The sequence below is a fragment of the Diceros bicornis genome, chromosome 6, assembly GCF_020826845.1.
Source record: "Diceros bicornis minor isolate mBicDic1 chromosome 6, mDicBic1.mat.cur, whole genome shotgun sequence".
In the NCBI taxonomy this organism is placed as follows: Eukaryota; Metazoa; Chordata; class Mammalia; order Perissodactyla; family Rhinocerotidae; genus Diceros; species Diceros bicornis.
This window is the reverse complement of record NC_080745.1, coordinates 64,726,196-64,748,250: the sequence shown is the minus strand read 5'-3', so window position 1 is coordinate 64,748,250 and position 22,055 is coordinate 64,726,196. Positions and strand designations below refer to the sequence as shown.

General features: G+C 36.8%; 1 protein-coding gene across 1 annotated transcript in view; it reads left to right on the top strand.

Annotated features, from left to right (window-relative positions):
* The window catches only part of HPSE2 (heparanase 2 (inactive)), a 698,714-nt gene that overhangs the window by 34,153 nt on the left and 642,506 nt on the right, over positions 1–22,055 (top strand). The window contains exon 2 of the mRNA XM_058543725.1: positions 18,131–18,173. Coding sequence (XP_058399708.1) covers positions 18,169–18,173 — 5 coding nt within the window. The 5' untranslated portion in view covers positions 18,131–18,168. The remainder of the gene's footprint in view (positions 1–18,130; positions 18,174–22,055) is intronic.

The following is a 22,055-nucleotide window of genomic DNA, read 5'->3' as shown; positions in this document are numbered from 1 at the left end:
TTATAAATGACATTTTATAATAACAGAAAACAGACAATATTATATATTTTCAAATGTCTTTCACAGTAGATAGCAGAGAAAGTTGGATATTTTTGTGAATGTTCTCAATATAACACCTTGTTAAATATAGTAATTACAAAAATAACAACAATAAATAACATATATTACTTATACTATGTGCTAGGTGCTATTCTAATTTATTTATATTTATTAACTCTTAATCCTTCCCAAAACTCATGAAGTAGGTACTATTATTATCATTTTACAGATGAGGAATTGAGGTACAGAAAGGTTAAGTAATCTGCCTTAAGTCACATTTCTAGTAGGTAGTAGGATTATAGGATTTGAACCCAGGCAATCTGGCTCCAGAGTCCACACTTTTAATAGTATACTGTATTGCTTCTCAAATACAGTGTACTATGGAGCCTTCTTTTCTTGCAGTTGTATAGTAAGAGAGAACAGTTTTCTTTACTCTCTTTCTGAGACTTCCGTCTCAAGTAGTTTTGAGGAACTATAGCTTCAAGGCTAAGCATTGGAATTCCAGTGGAACTGAGAGAAAAGAGTAGACTTGAGAATCTTAAAACTGTTGATACAGAAAAGGATGGAATAGAATTGTAACAAATGGAATATGAGGCATGGGATGTTTTGCATCAATATTCTCCAACCTAATCTCTTCCAACTCTCTTTCTGGTTTACTAAGCCCCTGGTACAGTGGTCTTCTTTTGCTTCTTCCCAACATACCAAGGTTGAACTGCCTCAGAGCCTTTGTACTTGCTGTGATTTCTGCTTGAGATGCATTTCTCTTGGCTCTTTGAATTGCTGACTTCTTGACATTTAAGTCTTGCTTCAAATTTCACTTCCTTAAAAGGTGCCATCTCTCACCATCCCGTCTACTGTTCTCCCTCCTTTATTCTATATCACTTTGTTTTGTTTTCTTTATAGCACTGAATTATTTATTTGTTTACCTTTTTATTGCCTTTCTCCCCATTATAATAGAAGCTCCATGAGTGCAAGGACCTTGAATTTTTTACTAGTCTACCCTCAGCATCTAGAGCTGCACCTCACATATATAGGTATTCAGTGAATACTTGTTGAGTGAATGAATGAAATCTCATTTAACAGATAAAGAAACTGAGGCTCAAGGAAGTGTCTTGTCTAAGGTCACAGAGCTATTAAGTGTAGGAGTTTGGATTTGAAGCCAGAGCTGCATTTCTTTTTCTTTTTTTTTGTGAGGAAAATTCACCCTGACCTAACATCTGTTGCCAATCTTCCTCTTTTTTGCTTGAGGAAGATTTGCCCTGAGCTAACATCTGTGCCAGTCTTCCTCTATTTTGTATGTGGGTTGCCGCCACAGCATGGCCGCCAGTGAGTGGTATAGGTCTGCACCTGGGAACCGAACCTGGGCTGCCAAAGTGGAGTGTGCTGAACTTAACCACTAGGCCATGGGGCTGGCCCCCAGAGTTGGAATTTTAATAACTGCCTAGCTTGCAACATGAGACTGGCGTAACCATAACACAGGGTGACAAGGAGTGAGGGCTGCGTTACATATGCAGGCTAGGTAGTGATGATAGAGAATGGTTCCAGAATTTGGTCAGAAGTTCTTTGCTTTTATGCTTCAAATTGTGGCTCTTTCACTGTTCCCCAGAGTCTGGGAAAGGGTAAAGGTAAATTTTGTCATTGTTTAACTGCTCTTATGAAAGGTGTAAAAGAGAGGTTGACGTAATTATTAGGTAGTTGAGATTGGGGGAATGCATATAAATCTTAAATGTCCATTTTGTTCCTTTTCTCTATAACTGGGGACATTTGAGGCTCTACTATATTGCAGATATTAAATAAATACAGGTGTGTTTTAAGAGATGTAATGGCATGATAAATTTGGGATACTCACAAACTAACTATCTTGGAATTGGAAGGGACTTTGAAGAACTTCTGATCCAGAAAGCTGAAGAGACTTGTCTGGGATCACACAACTGTTAATGGCAAAGCTAGTCAAGAACCCAGTTCTCCAGGACTTGCAGTCACAGGCTCTGTGCACAGCCCCATTCTGCCTCACTTTTGAGTTGCTAGGAGCAGTCTCTAAAGGATATGCTGAGAGGGCCTCTGGGTCTCCTCTGACATCAACTTTAAAATATGTGCCAGTGTGAATTTTCGTATACAGAGTATGGGATTTTTCAAGTAAGTCACGTCTGTTTTATTTACTCAGTGTAGTCCCTGACAGCAATATGCAAATATAGAATTTATTTAGTCTGCCTTCCCTGGTGACTTGCCAGTCTATGAGGGGGGAGGAACACATTTTATGTTTCCCATGGGTTTTGTTTGTCATAGCTCGGTTTCCCATAATGAAAAGAGTCCTGGGTAGCCCCATATGGGACAAAGCTGGAGATTATTAAATGCTTCTGTCTTTTGTACATTGGCCATTCATATTTACTTATGAAGTTCCTCCATGCATTGAATTTAGAACTTGCCAAAATCTGCTACTCAAAAATTGGTTTCTTGGGTTTTCTATGAACTACAGTATTGGACAAAGGAAAGCTAGTCTTTTAGTTACAGTGTAAGACATTGGAACCTGGGTTTTATTTACAATTTAGGAATCTCTCTTAGCTAAGTGTACTCCCTTAGGTAAAGAATAAAAGCCTTGATTCTTATTGAAAACTATATATTCTTTCACCTCTGCTTTTCCCATGCCAACATGTTCTTTATCAGAATGAATGTTCTGGGCCAGCCCTGTGGCTTAGCGGTTAAGTGCGCGCGCTCTGCTGCTGGCAGCCCGGGTTCGGATCCTGGGCGCTCACTGACGCACCGCTTCTCCGGCCATGCTGATGCCGCGTCCCACATACAGCAACTAGATGGATGTGAAACTATGATGTACAATTATCTACTGGGGCTTTGGGGGAAAATAAATAAATAAATAAAAATTATGAAGAATGAATGTTCTTGGTCCAAAAATCCAGTGTCATGCTTTCTGTATGTAATTTGCTTGTAGCATTTCTCTGAGATAGCTCATTTACATGCTATCACTTTCTATGTTATCAGTAAAAAACAATGCAACCTTTTCATGAAAAGAAGCCATTTCTTCCTCCCTCCTAATTGGTTCTGTCATCTCTCAAAAAGAATAACAATTGCAACTCTGTTGTTCTGAAATGAGATTTCTTTTTTTCTGATGATAAAGGAAGATCCAGGGAATTTATATGAGCTCAATGACTAGGAGAAAACTAATAATTTTTGTAGATTGTGATTTTGATGACTCAATCAGTTATCTTTGGTATTTTGAAGTCTACTAAAAAGGCATTTTTTTAAAAGGGAAATATGTGCCTAGAATATAGTCTGTTTTCAACATTTCACTATTACTCTCTTCTCCCATTGCAGAATACTCACTCGGTATTTGTAGTAAAGGAATGATCTGAACCTTTCATTTGTTGAACACTTACTGTGTGGCAGCTACTTTTACATACTTTAACTCATTTAATCCCCTCAACAACTTTATGAAGTGGTTATTTTTATACTAATTGTTACTGATGAAGAAATAGAAGGTCAGAAAGTCCAAGTAATTTGCCTAAGGTCACACAGTTAGTGTAGTAGAGCTGGAATTTAAACCCAGATGTGTTGATTTCTGTGGTGGTGAATGCCAGCTGCCTACTCAATATTCATTTACTCTTTCTTATCAATAGAACTCCAATTTTATTTGAGGCGGAAAAAGATTCTATTTCTCAGCCTCCTTTTCAGCTAGGAGTGGCCATGAGATACAGGTGAAAATTGTTAAATGAGACTTCTAGGAAGTACTCAGCTGGGAGTTGTATTTTGCTCTTCTCATCTTCCATGTTTCTGTCTAGAAATTAGATGTGATGGCTGGAATTCCAGCAGTTATCTTGTGATCATGAGGGAACCCTGAGAATGGAAGCTGCATGCCAATGCTAAGGATAGCAGAGTAGAAAAACAGGAGTCTGAGACCCTGATGACAATGTGGTGCCACCATAGCCCTGGACTGCCTACCTTCAGACTGTATGTTAATGAAAGAGAGAGAGGAAAAAAACTCACTGGCAGATCTGTGTAAGAAGCAGCTGATTGTAGTTCCTAATTAAGACAGACTTCAAGAACCATTCTACATTTACGACAGTAGTCCAGTACTGCTGCTGAATGTTTTGGAAATATAAAAAAATATAAAGAATAACATAAAAATCACTTGTAAACTCAGAAATAGCCATGTCTACCTTTCAAACTTTTTTTTTCTGACATACATATTACTTTACACATATTCATCGTCAAAGTATTGTGAAGAGTCTTGCTGTTCCTAATTTATTGTTTGGAGTTTTACATATCAGATTTTCTTAAAGTGAGGTGCACATGTATTAAATTGTATTATATGATAGACATCTTGATATTTCCATCCTCTTCTTAGGAATTTGAGAATTTATATTTCATTATATTGTGCATATGGCATTTATACTATCAAAAGTTAGCTAATTGTTTCAAAAACTACCAGGACGCACAAATGCTAATTATTTCTATTATTAAATGCCTTCTAACATGGAGGGTGGGGGTGGTATCTGAAGTACCCTTTGAGATAGAAGGGCTTGTAGAGATCTCACCTGGTGAAGAACTACCCCCTTCCATTATCCTATCTTTTCATGGCTTCATCCAGCAAGACTGAGATCACTGTTTCAAAAGGCATCCATTTCATTTTTGTTGAACATCTTAACTTGGTAGATTAGTTAAGATCTACCTTAAACTGAGCCCAAACCTTAATTTCCTTTGCTACTACCTGTGGACCTAGCTCTGCTTTCCACTGCAAAATAGAACAAAGTACTTCAGCTTCTTTTACATTTTTCTCGAAGTGGGGCGCAAGCGAAGTCCCAGGAGAATGAATGAGATGATCTACCTTTTTGATTTGTATTTTTGTGTATTTTTAATGTACATTATTTGTTACAGTAGTAAATGTATATAATTCATACATTAATGTATATTTGATATGTTAAAATATGGTCAAAAAGTTTGGAGACGACTCTTCTATCCTTCCGATATCCTTCCAATATCTAAAGCCTCTCTTTTATAGCCCTTTTCTAGCTAAGAAGTCTTTGGGGGCCTTTCTTCAACTGACCCTCATAAGATATTGTTTTTAGAATTCTACCACCTGGTTTTTCTTCTCATGAGCTTTCTAGCTTATCAGTGTCCCTCCAGATGTGGCCTGCTTAGGCAGAACAACATTTTGTGAGGACTGACTCTAATATTTCATTGTACCATGAGTTATTTAACTATCCTTTTATTGCTAGACATTTAGGTTCTTTCCAACTTATAAATAAGGCTCTGTGCTCATGCTCATTTTGAGTATTTCCTTAGGATAACTTCCTAATTGTAATTATTCTGTTAATAAATAATAATATTTTTAAGGCATTTGATATATATTGCCAAATTGTCCCCTAGAAAGATTATATCACTTTATTCTTCCACTAGAAATAGATGAGAGTATCCAGTTATTATAGCCTTGGCAAAAATTAGTTATATTACTGGGCGTTAATATTTTATTTTACTGTTTTCTAATTAGGTGGACAAAATGAAATTCATTGTTGTTTTATTTTTAATTTCTTTGATCTTGGTGTTCTAATTGTTTTCTGTAATTAATTTATAAATTGTACCAAATGTTGTCTATTCTGTACATTATTTATTTTGAACATTAAGTATTCAATATTTGCTAAATACCCTTTTCCTTGATTTAATTTTTGGACCAACAACAAATAAATGGAAAAATATTAATTAAAGGGATCAGTGTGTAGTGAAACACCCTGGGCTAGAAGCAAAATTCCTTGTAAAAATTATGACTAGATAATCATGCTACACAAGTACCCAACTATGAAATTTTAACACTTTTCTATAGGTTTTTATATGCTAATGAAATAAAGACATTTAATGATACGTAGGATAGTTCGTAGGCTATACGGCAAACAGGCATTAGTAAAGAAAATGTATATGAAGCACTAAGCGTAGTGTCTGGCTCATTGCAGGTGTTAGTAGATGGAGCTATTATGATTATTGTTCTAACTAGTAATATTGTTATATATATGTGATAAAATAGTTCAAAAATTAGTTTTATTCATTTTTCAACAAATATTTATTAGACACTAACTGTAGGCAAAGTACTATGTGTGGTAATAAGATGAATAAGATACTATTATTTGTGGCATATAAGCTATCATTACTAAAGATTACTAATAAAACCAAATTTTTACTATCTCTATTTTGCTGTCTTTTGTCCCCCCATATCTATGTTCATATACCATGTACTTTTAATCAGTCATTAACATTACCAGGATTTCATATCACACGCATACACACCCTCCTGTAACAATCTCTTCCCTATAAGAGAAGAATATAGAAATATGTAAGAATATAGAAACTCTCAATAGAAGGATTTTCTTACAGTCCCATGTTCTAGATATTCTGGCCTAAGGGAGCCTGGTCTGGGCTGGTACCTGGTATGCCCTCGGGGCAACACTACAGTCATCTTGTTGGAGAGAGGGGATGGAGAAGACCCAGGGAGGATACTACAGCTGGAAAAAGGGAGGATTCAAAGTGAATAAGCTTTACATATCCCTGGGATGGACCCCATGAGCAGGGGGTGGGGAGTGAGAGGGAGGCGGAGGAAGAAGAGAGGGGATTCAGTAAGATGGGTCAGGATTAATAAAAAAGGAAGGAAGAGAGAGGGCTATCTCTGGGATCCTTTCTGGTCTAGACAACTGAAGCAGGTAATACTTAAGTAGGGTGACCATAATATGTTCCAGATTGTCCAGAAAAGTCTAGTTTATACCTTGGTCCTTATGTACTTAATAGTATTCTCTTAGCTCTCAGAAGTGTCCCAGGTTGAATGATAAATTATATGGTCACCTTACCCTTAGGGTACTAAGGTGTCCAGGTCAAGAAACTTCCCTTGGCTCATGCCATCTACAGGACTACCTACAGAGAGAATGGGGATGCACTGAGGGGAAATGATAACAAAAAGTCAACTGCAAATAGTAAGATAAACTTTAAAGATTTCACCTCAGCTTGTCTTTCATCTCAATAGGAAAAAGTAGAAGCTGAATGCAAATGTACTCCAATTCTCCAGGAGCTGTAATACTGGGTTTTGGAGGAACTAGATTCTAGATCTAACTCAGTCACTAACTTGCTAATATGATTTTTCCTCTTTCGCCTTTGCAAGAGCCTCAGTTTCCGCATCTGTACAATGAAGGACTGAATTAAATTATTTCTTAGGTCCCTTGCAGTTCTGATATTAAATGTTTATTTTTTTCATGAGAAGTGGACTGGAAAAGAGCACACTTGCAGAATTTTGTTCAAGTTTAAAAAGTTATATCCATGTAAGTGAGATCACTGCATCCGCTGTTGGTGAATTATATTTCCCAGCTGAGTGTTGTGTGGTTTAACTTTATACTACATGAAGACTTGCTACAGTTTGCTCTGTGGCAATTGAGAAAAAATTGCTTTTCAGGCAGCTGTAGTGCCATCCTTGTTAGAGAATTTCATTACCTGCATTTATTTTATTTTATTTTATTTTTTTTAATAAATGATAGTCTTTTTTTTTTTTTTTAATTTTTATTTATTTATTTTTTCCCCCCAAAGCCCCAGTAGATAGTTGTATGTCATAGCTGCACATCCTTCTAGTTGCTGCATGTGGGACACAGCCTCAGCATGGCTGGAGAAGTGGTGCGTTGGTGCGCGCCCGGGATCCGAACCCGGGCCGCCAGCAGCGGAGCACGCACACCTAACCACTAAGCCACGGGGCTGGCCCTCATTACCTGCATTTAGCCTCCCAAGATGTGATCGCAGACAGAATGGGAAGCTCTGAAAACATCCATCTGCCCCCAGAGATGTTATCTCTTGCCAAGGCAGTTCTGATGCAGGAGCTGAAAGCCCCCTTTCTGTTTCTGTGTCCATTGATTGGTAGATTGCAGCTCAGGAGCTCCAAGCTTAGTCCTTAGTTTCTGTTCCTGTCTCCTTGGATTTCCTGCCTCACACTGTTACAGGCATTTTGCTATTCTCTGTGTATACAAATGGTACCAGAGAAGTTTTGTGACCCTAGATTGGTTAATGATCTGTTTGCCTTTATCTTCCATAATAAGTGCTTGCTTCAGATTGGATCTTAGAAGTCATGTCTGTGGCATCAGAGAGAGTGCATATATCCTCATTGGCCAGAGCATCATGGATTCCTTTTTTGTCCCCACTGTGGTTAAAGGCCACTCCTTCCCTCTGTAGTATTCATTTTTCTAGAAGGTCTGTCAGTTACCGGATCATTTATCTGTCACTCCATCCATCCATCTATCTATCCATCTGTCCATTTTATATGCGCCCTGCCTAAAGATCTGTATCAAGTGACTCTAAGAAAGAAGACTTGTATCCTTTGTTTCTCTTGGGAACTAATCCCCTACTCGCAGGGGGAACTTTATATGTTAGACTTGATTCTCCCAGATTTTAGTGCCTAGATTTAGAACCCTATTTTCTTAGAATCTATTTTTCTTGTCTATAATTTGTTAAGCATTTACCCTTAACTTGCTTTACAGTGATTGCATTTGGGCCAAAGGCAGAAGGAGAAGGAAAATTCTCAGGCCATATATATAGATACACATTTTATGTCAAAAAACTCTTTTATTATGGAGAGTTTCCAAAAGACTCCAGAAGTAGAAATATATAACGAACTGCCATGTATCTATCACCTAGATTCAATAACTACAACATTTTGAGAATTTTTTCAGCTATCTTCCCTCTCTCTTCTTTTTCCTAGAGTATTTTAAAGCAAATCCCAACATGTAATTTCACTTATAAATATTTCAAGATACATCATTAACTCTGAGCACTTTTTCTTTTTTTTAAACATAACTACATGACGGCCTGAGTTTGGCTCCATCTTCAATGTCCTAGTTTTTGCTTAACGGGAACTTTCATAATGGGAAAAGTATAAGGAAGTAATGAAGGGGAAGTTGGGGTGTGTATATGGGGGCATGGGAGTCTAGCAGTGAAGGTCAGAGTTGTTCAAGGGAATTTTAATCCCTCTCTTAAAATCAGCTACAGGTGATTCAAACTCTAACTGGTTACCTCTGATAGCGCCATGTTACAGTTATTATTTAATCTCACTTGTAAGCAGATGTTCTTTTAGGGCTTCCCAACACAGGTCTAGAGCTTGAGGACATTTTCATGAATATTCCATTATGTATCTCTAAAATATAAGGGTTTTTAAAAAACCATAACTGTATAGTTATATCATATATATATTACATAAAAGAATTACTAGTAAATCCTTAATATCAAATAACCAAATTTCCAGTTGCCTCATAATACTTTGAACTTTTTTTCATTTTACTTGAATCATGTTGTGATCAGTTAATATATTTTTAAAGTCTCTCTTAATCTGAAGTGCCCCTGCCTTGCAGTTTTTTGCAGAAGAAACTAGGTAATTTGTCCTGTAGAATTTTCCTAAGTCTGGATTTTCCTGCTTGCATCTCCTTGATGTTTAACGTATTCCTCTGCTCTCTGTATTTTCCTGTAAATTGGTAGTTGAGTTTGGAGATCACGTTCTTTTTTTTTTTTCTGCTCAAAACTTTTTCATAGATAGTGCTGTGTTCTTCCACCAGGAGGCACACCATACGATTGTCTTTCTTTTTGTAGTGTTATTTTCCCAAAGATCTGTGATTCCTCTTGCTAGAGAAATCTGTGCATTAAGAATGCTCAGTGCTACTGGGTTGGTCATTTTTTCTAGGCTATTTCAGTGGATGGAACTAGGAAACCTGATTTTTTTAAAAGATAAAATACATCCTGAATTCTCCATAATACTTCCAATTCAAATTCAGTACTATAGGATTTTTACTTAACTTCATTTTTTTGTTTATTTGTTTTTTAATATTATGTGTTATTCTAATTCTCTTTCTTTTCTTCTATGCTGAGAACTCTGGTTCTCCTGAATACTGAATATGATAGAATAAAATAGAAAATAACATAAAAGTTAATTTGCTTTATTCCACATTACACATATAACAGTCTAAGAATAACATCAATACTATCACTAACAATTATGATGACTATTAGAAATGTATAAACTATTATGCTCTAAAGTCACTTGACATAGTTCTTCTGTGTGTAGTTATACCTCCACTGGATATACATTTAGGTTTCTTTGTTTCATTTTATTTTCAATTTTTAAGGGTTGCTTTAAAAAAAGCTTTCTTTTATAATTAAGTAAAATATTTACATGACTCTAAGTCAAATCAGTAAAACAAGCTATATTTTAAAAGTTCAATATCTCTATATAATATCTAAGTCCACTTATACTTTGATTTTTGTCTGTTGGCTTCCTGTGTAAGCAATATTAAAATTAGCTAGAAAACTACTTCTTCCCTTCCCATTTCTTCTCCCCCAGCATCTGATTTGAAGTCATATCCTTTTACTCCCAGTTAATCTGCAAGCTTAGTCTACTTTTGTTACCCTTTCCCATTTTTTGATAGTTTTACTGGATCTACATTTAAAGCATATAGCCACTGCCTACTATATTCCCTCCCTTATAACTATCATTTAGTCTTGGTTCTATAAGTAAATATGTAGTTAATGTTCACCACCAGTTCTCACGTAGATGTCTCTCCAGTCATTTGGGTTGTCTAAAGTTCATTCTCTAATAGATTTCTCTGGAAGGTTTCATGAGAGCTATATTCCTTGAGTTCATATGTGTCCTCAACAGTTTTTCTGTGGCTTACTAGAAAGTCAGTTTGGCTTGATATAAAATCCTTGGTTCATATTTTCTGTCCTTGAATATCTTAATATACTATTTTGTTGTCTCCCAGTATAAAGTGTTGTTGTTGAAAACTGATAATAAATCTGATTTCGTATCGCTTATAAGTTGGTCAGATTTTTTTCCCTCAGCTTTATTGAGCTAAAGGATATTTTCTTTTCTTTTTTACCCAATATTTTACCCAGTATGTCATTGGTGATTCTGTGATGCAATGTGTCCTTTAAATAAGCAGGGTTTTTTTTCAGGAAAGTTTTATTGAGTTTTCATATTTATTCTGTTCCACTTCTTTGGTTTTCTTCCTCAGGAACTCCTATTATACTTTTGCTAGATCTTTTTTACCTATTTTCTGTATTTGTCACTTTCTTTGAAATTTTTTAAATCTTTTTCTTCTTTTCCTTTCTTCTTTTTATCTCTTTTTCTCTTTTTTGTCTGTTTATTTTAAGGCAGTATCTTTTATGTTATTCACTCTTTCAGTTGTTTTGGTCTTCATTTCTGAAATGATATTTTTCTTTTATTTTTAATTCTCTTTGGAGTTTTGTCACCCTATTTCAGGGATTTTCTAATTGTGATTTATGCTTTTCTTTCATATCTTCTATCATTTTCTTAATTTCTTTTACCATGTTTTAAAATATTTGGTTATAATTTTCATAGTTTTCATGGGCATGTCTTTTCTGGCATGATTTTTGTTTATTTGTAGAGAGATTATTCAACTTCTATTCTCTTTCTTATTATATTTTTGCATGAAGTTGATTATGATTCTTTTTCATTGCTCATTTTTATGCAAAATTAGTTTTCCTGAACTTTTAGGAAGGAGAGGTGGATTATGAGAGATTTTCTAGCTTCACAGCTCTAGAGCTCCCGTCTGTGTGTGTGTGTGTGTGTGTGTGTGTGTGTATAGCATTAAAAAGTATGGCCTATTGCTTTCTGAGATATCCTGATTTTGTTTCCCTCCTCCAATTTTATCTCAGCTTTTTGTTTTTCTTTGCCTCAAGTATCTATGTACTGTACAATACAGATTCTTTTCCCAGATGTTTCTCCTCATTATGGGGTTTTATTTGTGGAAGAGAGTTTTGGCTGGTTGGTTTTGTGAGTTCACAGGGCCTAGAGTGCTTCAAGCCCTTCAGACTTCCCATGGATCCTTGAACCCACCCACAAATTGAATTATATAAAATTTTCCCAGTCTTCTGGTGCTGTTTTCAAATATGCCTGCTGTTCTTTGCATTGAGTCTATGTTAGAGAGAGAGAGAGAGAGAGAGAGAGAGAATGAACATAAACAAGAATGTGCACATATGAGTTAGAGGATTTCTGAGACAGCTTCAGGAGCCAGATTCTCTATGCCTTGCTCTCTAACCATACTATGCTCAGTAAAAGTGAACAGAATCATGGGTATAGACTGTCTTTATACACTAGAAAATGTTGTATATCAAATTCAAAATCTATAGAGAAAATCAAATTATCAATATTGTTGAAAAAGGAGATAAAATTTGTTTTGTGCAAAATATATCCTCTGTTAGAAGGGAGTGTCATTTAGATTGAGAAGGGAAAGCTGATAAAAATGCTAAAAGACATGTTACATTGATTTAAATGTTTATTAACTCTAAATATATGGGCCTACTTATATGTTCCATAGACTGGTTCAGAATATCTGAGTGATTAAGAGCTTAGCCTCTGGGATGACAGATCTAGAGTTGAATCCCCAAACTACTTCTTACTAGCTATTGACTTCCAGCAAGTTACTTAATCTCTCCAAGCTTCAGTTTTATCCTTCTTTAAAATGAGGCTATAAGAACCTGTCTATTAGAGTTATTATAAAGATTAAATGAGGTAATGCATTAAAATGCTTTCCATAGTATCTGGTACTTAATAAATGCTCAAGAAAGCTGGTTATTTTAAGTATTATTCTTTGTCTGTATGGGCAGGTAGATGGATTTCATACCTGAGATGATGAAGGAAGGGCTTAGAGTGACATCAGCTTTATTTTCATATTGAGTCTTCCTCTGGCAACATTTTTTTCCTGCTTGCCTGCCAGCACAGTATTGTGTGCTTACTCTTTTTCTGTAATAGTATGACTTTGTTTTGATTCCATCATGCCTTGCATACAATGCATACTAAAATAAATATTTGATAACTGTTTTTGTCTTCACAGAATACGAGTAGCACATTACATGTTTTTAGGTAATCTGGTTAAAGCTCAAGCGGGCCATTCCCAACTTTGTCTTCAGGAAGTTCATGCTTTTTCACCATCTGGACTTTCAGACTTCCCAGCGACTGGGAGTTATTCCTCACAGACCTCCTGGCTGTTGCTAGGTTTAAGATTGCTGGTTTATCTATCATGACTCTCACAAAGACCCATAGACACATCTGTGGGCATTAATTTTCATGTTGTTTCTGACCTATTCCATATTTTACAATTGCTTATTCACAAAACCCCTGTAATTCTGTATTCCTTGTAGTGTTTACCTAGTCAATTTCTGTCTTCTTTGGCTTTGGAGCATCATTTTATTAATGATAGCAGTATCACATTTTCCTATCTCCCTTCTTTCCATGGGCTGTATGTTAAGTGCTATGTAAATGCAAAGATGAGTTTCACTAAAAATTTAGAGAACTGAAGAAGTTTCAGTACTTAATTGCTAAACCTTAGATAAATTTAGCCAAGGGTTGTAGAGCAGAGCCAGTTCTGGAAACCGTTTCTAAAATAATAGATCTCAGGTTCTATTTGCTGTCCCCTAAAGTAATCCTTCTCAGACTTCAGATCTGAATTTTAATCACTTGGGGAACTTGTTAAAAATGTAGACTCTAATTTTGTAGGTCTGGAGTGGAGCCTGAAATTCTGCATTTCTAACCAGCTCCCAGGTTATGCTGATGCTGTTGGATCTGTGGAGCAGAAGTATGATCTGACCAGATATGCAATGAACTATGAAAACACATTTTGCCTTTCATTTACACTTTTTATGGTAATTAATCATATGAAATATCTTACAGCTGGCAAATTATTTATATTAAATATAAATATCAAAGATAAATGAGAGGAAGATCTATTTACAGTTTTTAGTTTCATTGAGGATGGATTAGGAAGCATATATAAATTAGTATTAGAGGTTTAGTTTAGCCATTAAATTTTTTTCTGACATTGCTAGGCATTTTATTTTTACATGTACCCACACAAATTATTACAACAACCCTGTAAATTAGATTACTGTTCCTATTTTGCATATAAAGAAATTGAGATTCAGGGAAGTTAACTTTCCTTAAGGCTTCTTAGTAAATAGTAAAGATGGGGTGAATTTGTCTGACCTCAAAGTTCATTCACTTGGCACTGCAATAAGCTGCCTTTCTAAGATTGTTTTCCTGGGAAATGGGCTTTATATAAATGTTAAACATGTCTTAAGGAACCTTCTAAGGGAGTTTATGTGTTTATATATCTGGGAAAATTTAGATAGTTTAGCTTTGTGAGTGTTTACTGTACAAAGTTCTGTGACACTTATAGTGGTGATGGAAGGGATGTGTACAGTGTATGTGTTTGTGTGTGTGTGTGCACATGCGCTTTCCTTAAATAAAATGCAATCTTGTAAGGAGGTATTTCCTCCTCTCTAAAACCAGAGGCCTGAAATAAATGATCTCTAAGATTCCTTCAAGCCCAAATATCCTATGATATATGTGATATTTTTGTTTTTGAAAATGGATTGTGAGAGAGATGGGGGATTTAAAACATTTCCACCAGCAGATGGCACTCCAACATTTCTACAGCAGGCAACCCTTAGCTATTCCCCCAAAGTAGAAACTAGGCAAAATTGGAGACAGATAAAAAAGAAAAAGAAAAAAACAAAACAAAAACCCAACTCATTAAATTATGAAATATTTCAGTCATCATTGTGATGAAAAATTATATATGTATCAAATAATATATACAAATTAGTATTAAGTCATAATCCCTTACAGTGCTCCACAGTACTTTTCACCAAATTCTAAACTATAGCACTCTTCGAATGGGTTTGTATTTGTATTTGTTAACCTGTTCATTTTTCCAGCTAGACTGTGAGGTTTCCAAGGACAAGAATATTCTTTGGATCCCAAGGTGGGGGAGCAGACACACTACCTAGCCCATGGTCAGTACTTAGTAAATATCTCTCCCTTTCATTCCCCAGAAAATTGGTTAAGTTTTGCCTTGTATGCAGGAGAATATTTTTGAACATTGGTCCATGTAAAGCCTTTTGTTTTATTTTTTCCCCTTTCAACAATTACTTTATAGGCATCAACTCTGATGAGTTTGATGTATGTCCTTTGATATTTTTGTATCCTTATAAAATACACTGTTTCATATATGTTTAATTTGCACTAATGTTATTAGGCTACAGATCTCATTCTGGTTTTTTTTTGTTTCTCACATATCGTATTTAAAGCCCATCCAAGTTGTCATATGTACATTTAGTTCATTGCTTCTAACTGCTGCACTCTTTATTTCACCTGTCCATTTCTCTTGTGATGGACATCTAGGTGCCTCCATTTCCTTAGTATTAAAATCAATGCTTTATAGACTATCTTCATTTGAGTCCTTTTACGAGCCTTTTGTGAGTTTCTTGGGAGTTTGTGTCCATAGTGGGATTGCTGGGTCTTAGGGAATACACATACATGATTTCAATAAATGTTGCCAGATCACTTTCCAGAATGGCCCAACCAATTTACACTCCCATCAGCATGCAAGAAGGTATCCATCTCCCCACATCCACAATTAGTGTTATCCAGTATTCAAATTTTGCCAGTCAGATGGTGTAAAGTGAAAACATTTCTTGAATAAAAGAATAATCAGTTGAGAATCCATTAAAGCTAATAGGATGTATAGTATTTTCCCCCTTTGAGGGTAGTTCCTCACTATCTGAACTTCCATTGTCTAAACTTAGGAACAGAATAGATTACAATAATTTTTTTTGAGATATCCGTTAGTATTTGAACTCTTGCTCCTCATAACCTGAAACCTAGGAATCAAACAGATTCAGAACATGGTATCCCTTGTCATCTAAATTTGCTCTCTGAAACTAGAAACCAAAGAGAATTGTATAGCAAGGGATCCAGAATATGTCCAGGTCCCACTCCAAATCAGTTATCAGAATATCTGGGGGTGGGCCTGGGCATGATCATGTTTAAAAAGCTCCTCAGGGGGCCGGCCTCGTGGTGTAATGGTTAAATACGCGCGCTCCACTTCGGCGGCCCAGGGTTCACAGGTTTGGATCCCAGGTGCGGCCCTATGCACTGCTTATCAAGCTATGCTGTGGCAGGCATCCCACATATAAAGTAGAGGAAGATGGGGATGGATGTTAGCCCAGAGCCAATCTTCCTCAGCAAAAAAGAGGAGGCTTGGCAAAGGATGTTAGCTCAGGGCTAGTCTTCCTCGCTCCCCCCCCCCCCGCCCCCAAAAAAAAGCTCCTCAGGTGATTTTAACGTGCAGCCAGGGTTGAGAATCGCTAACCTAGACTCCCAAATTATTTTCATGTCTTCCTGAAAGGTAAAAACACTTTTAAGTATTTAAACACAGGAAATACTATTTTATTATGATGGACAGGCTTCAGAAAATCAAAAGAGAAATTTAAAATCTAAGTGTCTGATGGAAATGAAGCAAACGTCCTTAAAGTTACAGCACATAAATGTCTCTAGGTAACCAAAAAGACTAGAAGAATTGGAAAATTTTGGTAAGAGTTAAGGCTGGTAAGATTTAGCATAACTGGCACTGAACTAAGGAAGGAATTGGATCTGCTTATGTGGGGACAAAAGTACTCCAAAGAATTAGGGATCTAGATGTTAATTCAGGTGGAGGTAAAATATTCAGTTGAGTAAATATATACCAGTAGAGTCTATCAGCTGATTTTGATTATTGAAGAGTGGCTTGAACCTGTGGTATGCTTTCTATTGTCAATATTTGTTTAACTGTCATTATTATGAACTAAGCACATTAGGGTATTTAAAAAGGTCAAAGTGTGCTGTTAGCCTAGGGAACGAAAGAAAATACAGTCACAGCTAGTTATTTTTTGAGGGTCAACAAACACAATTGTGTTCCAGGCAAATGTTTGCTTACAGGTCCAATTTCTAAATGTCAAGATTAAAGTAGGATATATATTGAGATAAATATATATGATTTAGATATTTCACTTTCTTAGAAATCATCTTTAGCATTAATTAATGCTTAGAATTGTCTGACTAGGAAAGTGGTATGTATAAACAACTTATACAAACATATGTAGTTAATGAAGCTATAGAACATGTGAAAGGCAATCTGAATTTTTCTCCTGGGACATTATATCTGAAAGTTCTCAGGTATTTTTCAATAACAAACATACCAAAATCATAGTCTAGTTATCAGTCAGTAGAGCTGGCTTTAGTCTCAGGTTCTTCAAGAAACAGCATTTTGAACTTTTTGACTCTTGATTTCCTTACCTGAATTATGAGGATAAAGTTTGTCCTATCTATGCTATGAGCATAAAATGGGATAGTATATATGTAGTTATTATTATACTATTTCAAGACCTTAGATTTCAGGTGTATAATTTCTTCCTACCTTATATATGCAAGTTACATTTATTTCCACAATGAAACCCAACCAATGAAAATGATAGTAGAGTAGCAACTATGTGCCAGGAACTAAAGACATTACCACTATTAATTCTCACAACACATGTGGAGGGAAGCATACTTATGCCTATTTTATAGATGGGGCAGTTGGGGCTCAGCAAGAATAAATGACTTGTTCAACAATGGGTCACATGAGCAGACAGTAAATTGTGAACTGGATTTTAATCAAAGTCTATTGCACTTCAAAGCCCGTACAATTTCCAGTATGAAATGATGATTTTCAGGACTTTCCTGAATGTACAAAAGGCAAAATGGGCCAGGCTGGTAAAATCACTCTTCAGTGGGTGTGACTAATAAGACGTGAATAATTTTAATCTCTTTTTCGATTACTTGGTTTTCTACCTTTAGCAGTTCCTCAAATAACTATCATCCCTACTCCCAAACATGCTAAGGGATTTCAAAATGAACTCATTAGAGTCAACTACATTTATTATGATTATGATCTTCCCAACATAAATCTGTTGCTTCATGGCAACAATGAGAACAAAAACCATCCAGCTAGAGTTTTCTTACGTAATGAGATTGAACAATCATAGAGTTATAAATTCCTTTCCTCTTTAACTTTCCATATGGAGAAAGTTTGCCATCTCTTGCTCCTCCAAGCAGGACAGAGACACAGTCTTTGATGATAAAACAACATACCTCGTTATTCCCCAGCATTGTCCTCTGCCCACTCCTGACTCCCCTCTCCTAGTGGAAAATTGAAGGAGGCATGTAAAACCTACTTAACTTTTCTTCCTTTTTCAGATGCTAATCACAGGCAGAAGAGCCTGCGTGGTAAAAATATGTGGTATGTACTTGTTTTATTTTTGCATTTATTGACATCATATTAGGTAGAGTTGACCTTTTTTTCACGTTTATCACTAAGTTATTTATGTATAACTTAATTCTTGCCCAAGTCATCAATTAAGGGGATGTATATGTGGCAAATGTGGGAGAGAGGGAATAAGAATAAACAAGAAACAAACAGCACAGTTGTATAATATTTTATAATTTATAAAGCAATTTCTCTATACATTATTAGATTCTTACTCTACTCTAGGATATTATATTAATTTTACAGAGTAGGCTGCTGAGGCTTAGAACAGTTAAAAAATTTACCCAAGTTTTCAAAGCTAGGATCTGGCAAAATCAGATCTTAAACTCAGGTCTTCCAACTCCCAGTCCAATGTTTTTTCCACTATATATTGACAAGTTGTTAGAGGGTATGCAGTAATTTAGCCGCTTACAGTAGAGTCTGGTGGTTAAGAACACAGATATAGCTTTAGAATCAGGTGGCCCTGGGTTTCAATCCTGTGCTGCCACTTATTAGCTGTGTACCATGAGAAAGTTGCTTAACATCTCTGAGTCTCAATTTTCTCATAGGTAGATTAGATATAATAATGAATTATATCTACCTCTCAGAGTTATTTGAAAAGATTAATAAGAGAACAGATATAGCCCTGAGAACCATCCTGGACCATAAGATCTTGATAGATAGAAGTCATCATGGGCAAGTATATAGGTAGCGATGAGACAGTGGACTGGCTGCTATAGTTTCATGCTTCCCAGTCCCAGTTATGTTGGAAAGAATTTTTTTCTCACTATTAGATATCTTTGTATAGTTTTCTTAGAAGGGGAAAATGGGCATAGAAGTAACTATGGCTTTGAATGCTTAATAGAAGGAGAGGGAGGTGGCATATAGAGTCAATGAGTTTGTGACAGGCTAAAGATGAGAAAAAAGCATAGGAAGAGTGGAAAGAAATTACTGTAGTCAGGATGACTATATTAAAAAGCATGCACATCTTGCAGCAACACTGTATGCTACAAAGTAAAATTTGGCCATAAACACAGGATACATCAGTAGTCCCAGTCACCAGTCCTAATACCCATTTTGGTCACTGGCATATTTCCACTGGTCTGAGATGAAATGATAAAAATAATATAGTGATTTTTCATGAAGCTAAATTTATTCAGTTTAAACATTTGCTCTTTATTTTGACATATCTTTTCAGCTTTTTTTGGCTGTTAAAATGTTCTTTTCTTTTGGGAAGTAATAGTGATAAGTAGTTGATAGATTTTTTTAAGGTCCTTACTAGACAAAATAAAAGGTTGGCAAATATATGTCAGCTCTTCCCCACTACGTAATATTTATTTTGAAATCCCAAAGTCTAGAAATCACTGAAGCAGATAATCTTCAAGATTTCTTACAGGTCTGGGAACCTAGACTCCTAGATAACAAAGGAATTTATCTATAAGGACCATTCAGTAACACCAGGCAGAGCATTTCCAAGGAGTCTTCAATGCATCTAGTTCCCAATAATTCATATTTTATACAGAGGCCCAGTTCTTGTCCCTTAGGAAATTACAATCTAAGATGGAACAGAGATGCAGATGGTTGTTACCCAGCACACAGAAGACAGGAGAGAAACATCAGTCTAAAATACAGATTAATAATGAGCTACTTACAGCCTATAATTTACCATTAGATGAGAGGCAAGACAAAAACCGTGATATGGGAGAGGGGGGTGCGCCATTTGGAAAGAGTAGCCCTGTGAAGATCTATACCCAAACTAGGCCAAAGGACCAGACAATCAGGTCATCGGGGAGTCAACCAGGGCTATCTGGAACTCCTTAAATGTTATTAAATTGCCTTCTTTGCCCCATGTCCTGAGGCTGGCCATGACTATAGAATTTCAATGGCTAGAGAGATGGTTTTCATCAGGGCATAAGAAAAATGCACTTTGTTTTGTTGGTTTTGATTTTTATACCACATACAGCTCTTTATAAAAGCATTAAATATTGGTTAAAGTAACTAGGCCACCAAACAATTACAGAATAGTTGGGTCAGTAAGCAAATAGATAAAATTTATAATTAAGCAGATTCACATTATACTCAAGTTCATCTTTAGTTACAAGAGTAGATACTTTTGAAAGGTACATTAATTTTGGACATCTAGTGGATAGACGATTTCTATATTTAAGTGGTCTTCCACTGGTCCCGATTAATGTGGCTTCTAAAAGTACATTCACTTTTAAGCCAGGGGGTGTTTAGGCCCTTGGAACATCTGGCTCCTTGTTAAAAACATATAATTGGTTTTAATTCTGGATATAGAAATAAACTAATGGCTTCTGAATTTGCAAGAAAGTATTTCCTGAAGGAGATGATCAGGAAAATACTAATAACTGGAAAAACAAATTACTGAACAGAAACCTAAAACCAAGTTTACTGTGACAAATAAAGGTATTTTTTCACATTCTTCTTGAGAGCAATATATGATTTTAGTGCATTGAGCATGATTTGATTTAACATTAATTTATTTCACAGACATTTATTGTGCCTACTAAGTGCTTGGGTCTAGAGATATAAAGATAAATAAAAATCTTTGCTCACCAGACTATCACCATCTCTAGGAGGTGCTCAGTGCACATTTTAAAATTACAATTTTTACTAGAACTTCTACCATACCACACACCCACACACAGAAACACGTCTATGTTCTAAAGGATCTAGGAGTGTTAGAAATTTTCAGGAACTGAAGGAAGCAGATCTTAGGGCTGGAGCCCACATCTAAGACTCCAGTATGTAACATCTTGGTTTTTAAAATCATCTTTAAATGATATGCCTTGGATTTTCTTTCTCCTTTGGCCTCATTTCATGCAGTCCTACTTCTAGAAGGTCTTCATGGCACTTCCCAGTCTAACCCAACTTAACCTCTGGATTTCTTGATTGCTTAGTTTGGTAAAAGCTCCTCAGGGAACCTCAGTTGAAGGTCATCTACTCCAGCCCTTCCCAGATTCCTTCATCCTATCTTGGGGGAGGAGGTTAGGGGAGACAGGTTGCCATTTCAATGTTTGTCCAGCAGCTCTGAGACTGCCCTTTGCACGTCCACCCTTGGGGAACACCTTTGCTCTGCGTTTTAGAGTTTTGCCTGTTTGATATCAGGAGGCCCTGGGACGCTCATGTGTACCCTCACTGCATAAAGTAGTTCTCATCTGCCAAGTGGAAGACCCGTTTTGTTCCACAAAGCAGCTGAAAGTGGGGCCCAACGGTGTGACTGCAGCAAACTCTACTTGGCCTTTTCCCAGCGCTTTAGTTTGGGACCCGGGCTCGATCTGAGAGATGCTGTGGTTCAGGGCTCCATGAGCTGGGGCGGGTGGTGCACCGCGCGGCTCCCGGCTGTTCTCGCGCATCCAGGAGCTATGTGCGGGCGAACTCTGGCTGTGACCCCAGGCCGAGTTTGAAAACGTAGCTGTGTCTGTCTGTACCTCTCCGGCACCATAAGGGCGTCCGTCCCCGCAGGAGGGGCAAGCCCAGGGTTGACCTCGAGGAGGGGCTGGAGGAGCGGCTCTGCTTGTTCCCTAGAGTGGTCAAGCAGTGGCTCAAAGGCGTGCAGCGCCGCCCAGACTCTCCAAATACAGACAAGGTTGCTTTGGTTTGGCCTAAGTCAGAAATATTGGAGCCCCCAAAACACTTTCACCTCGGATGCAAAGCAGAACGGAGCCACGCCTCGTCTGGGATCTTTTGCCCTCACGGGAAGATAAGCCCTTTGACCTGGTCACTCCATGTATTCCTTCTGGCTACCTTTTGCCCTGTCGAGGTCAGAGGATGCTTCTGTGTGGTTGCCCAGCGCATCGCAGAGGTCCAGACTTGTGTGCATGGAGTCTCGCTCTGCGCTCTATGCTGTGGCAA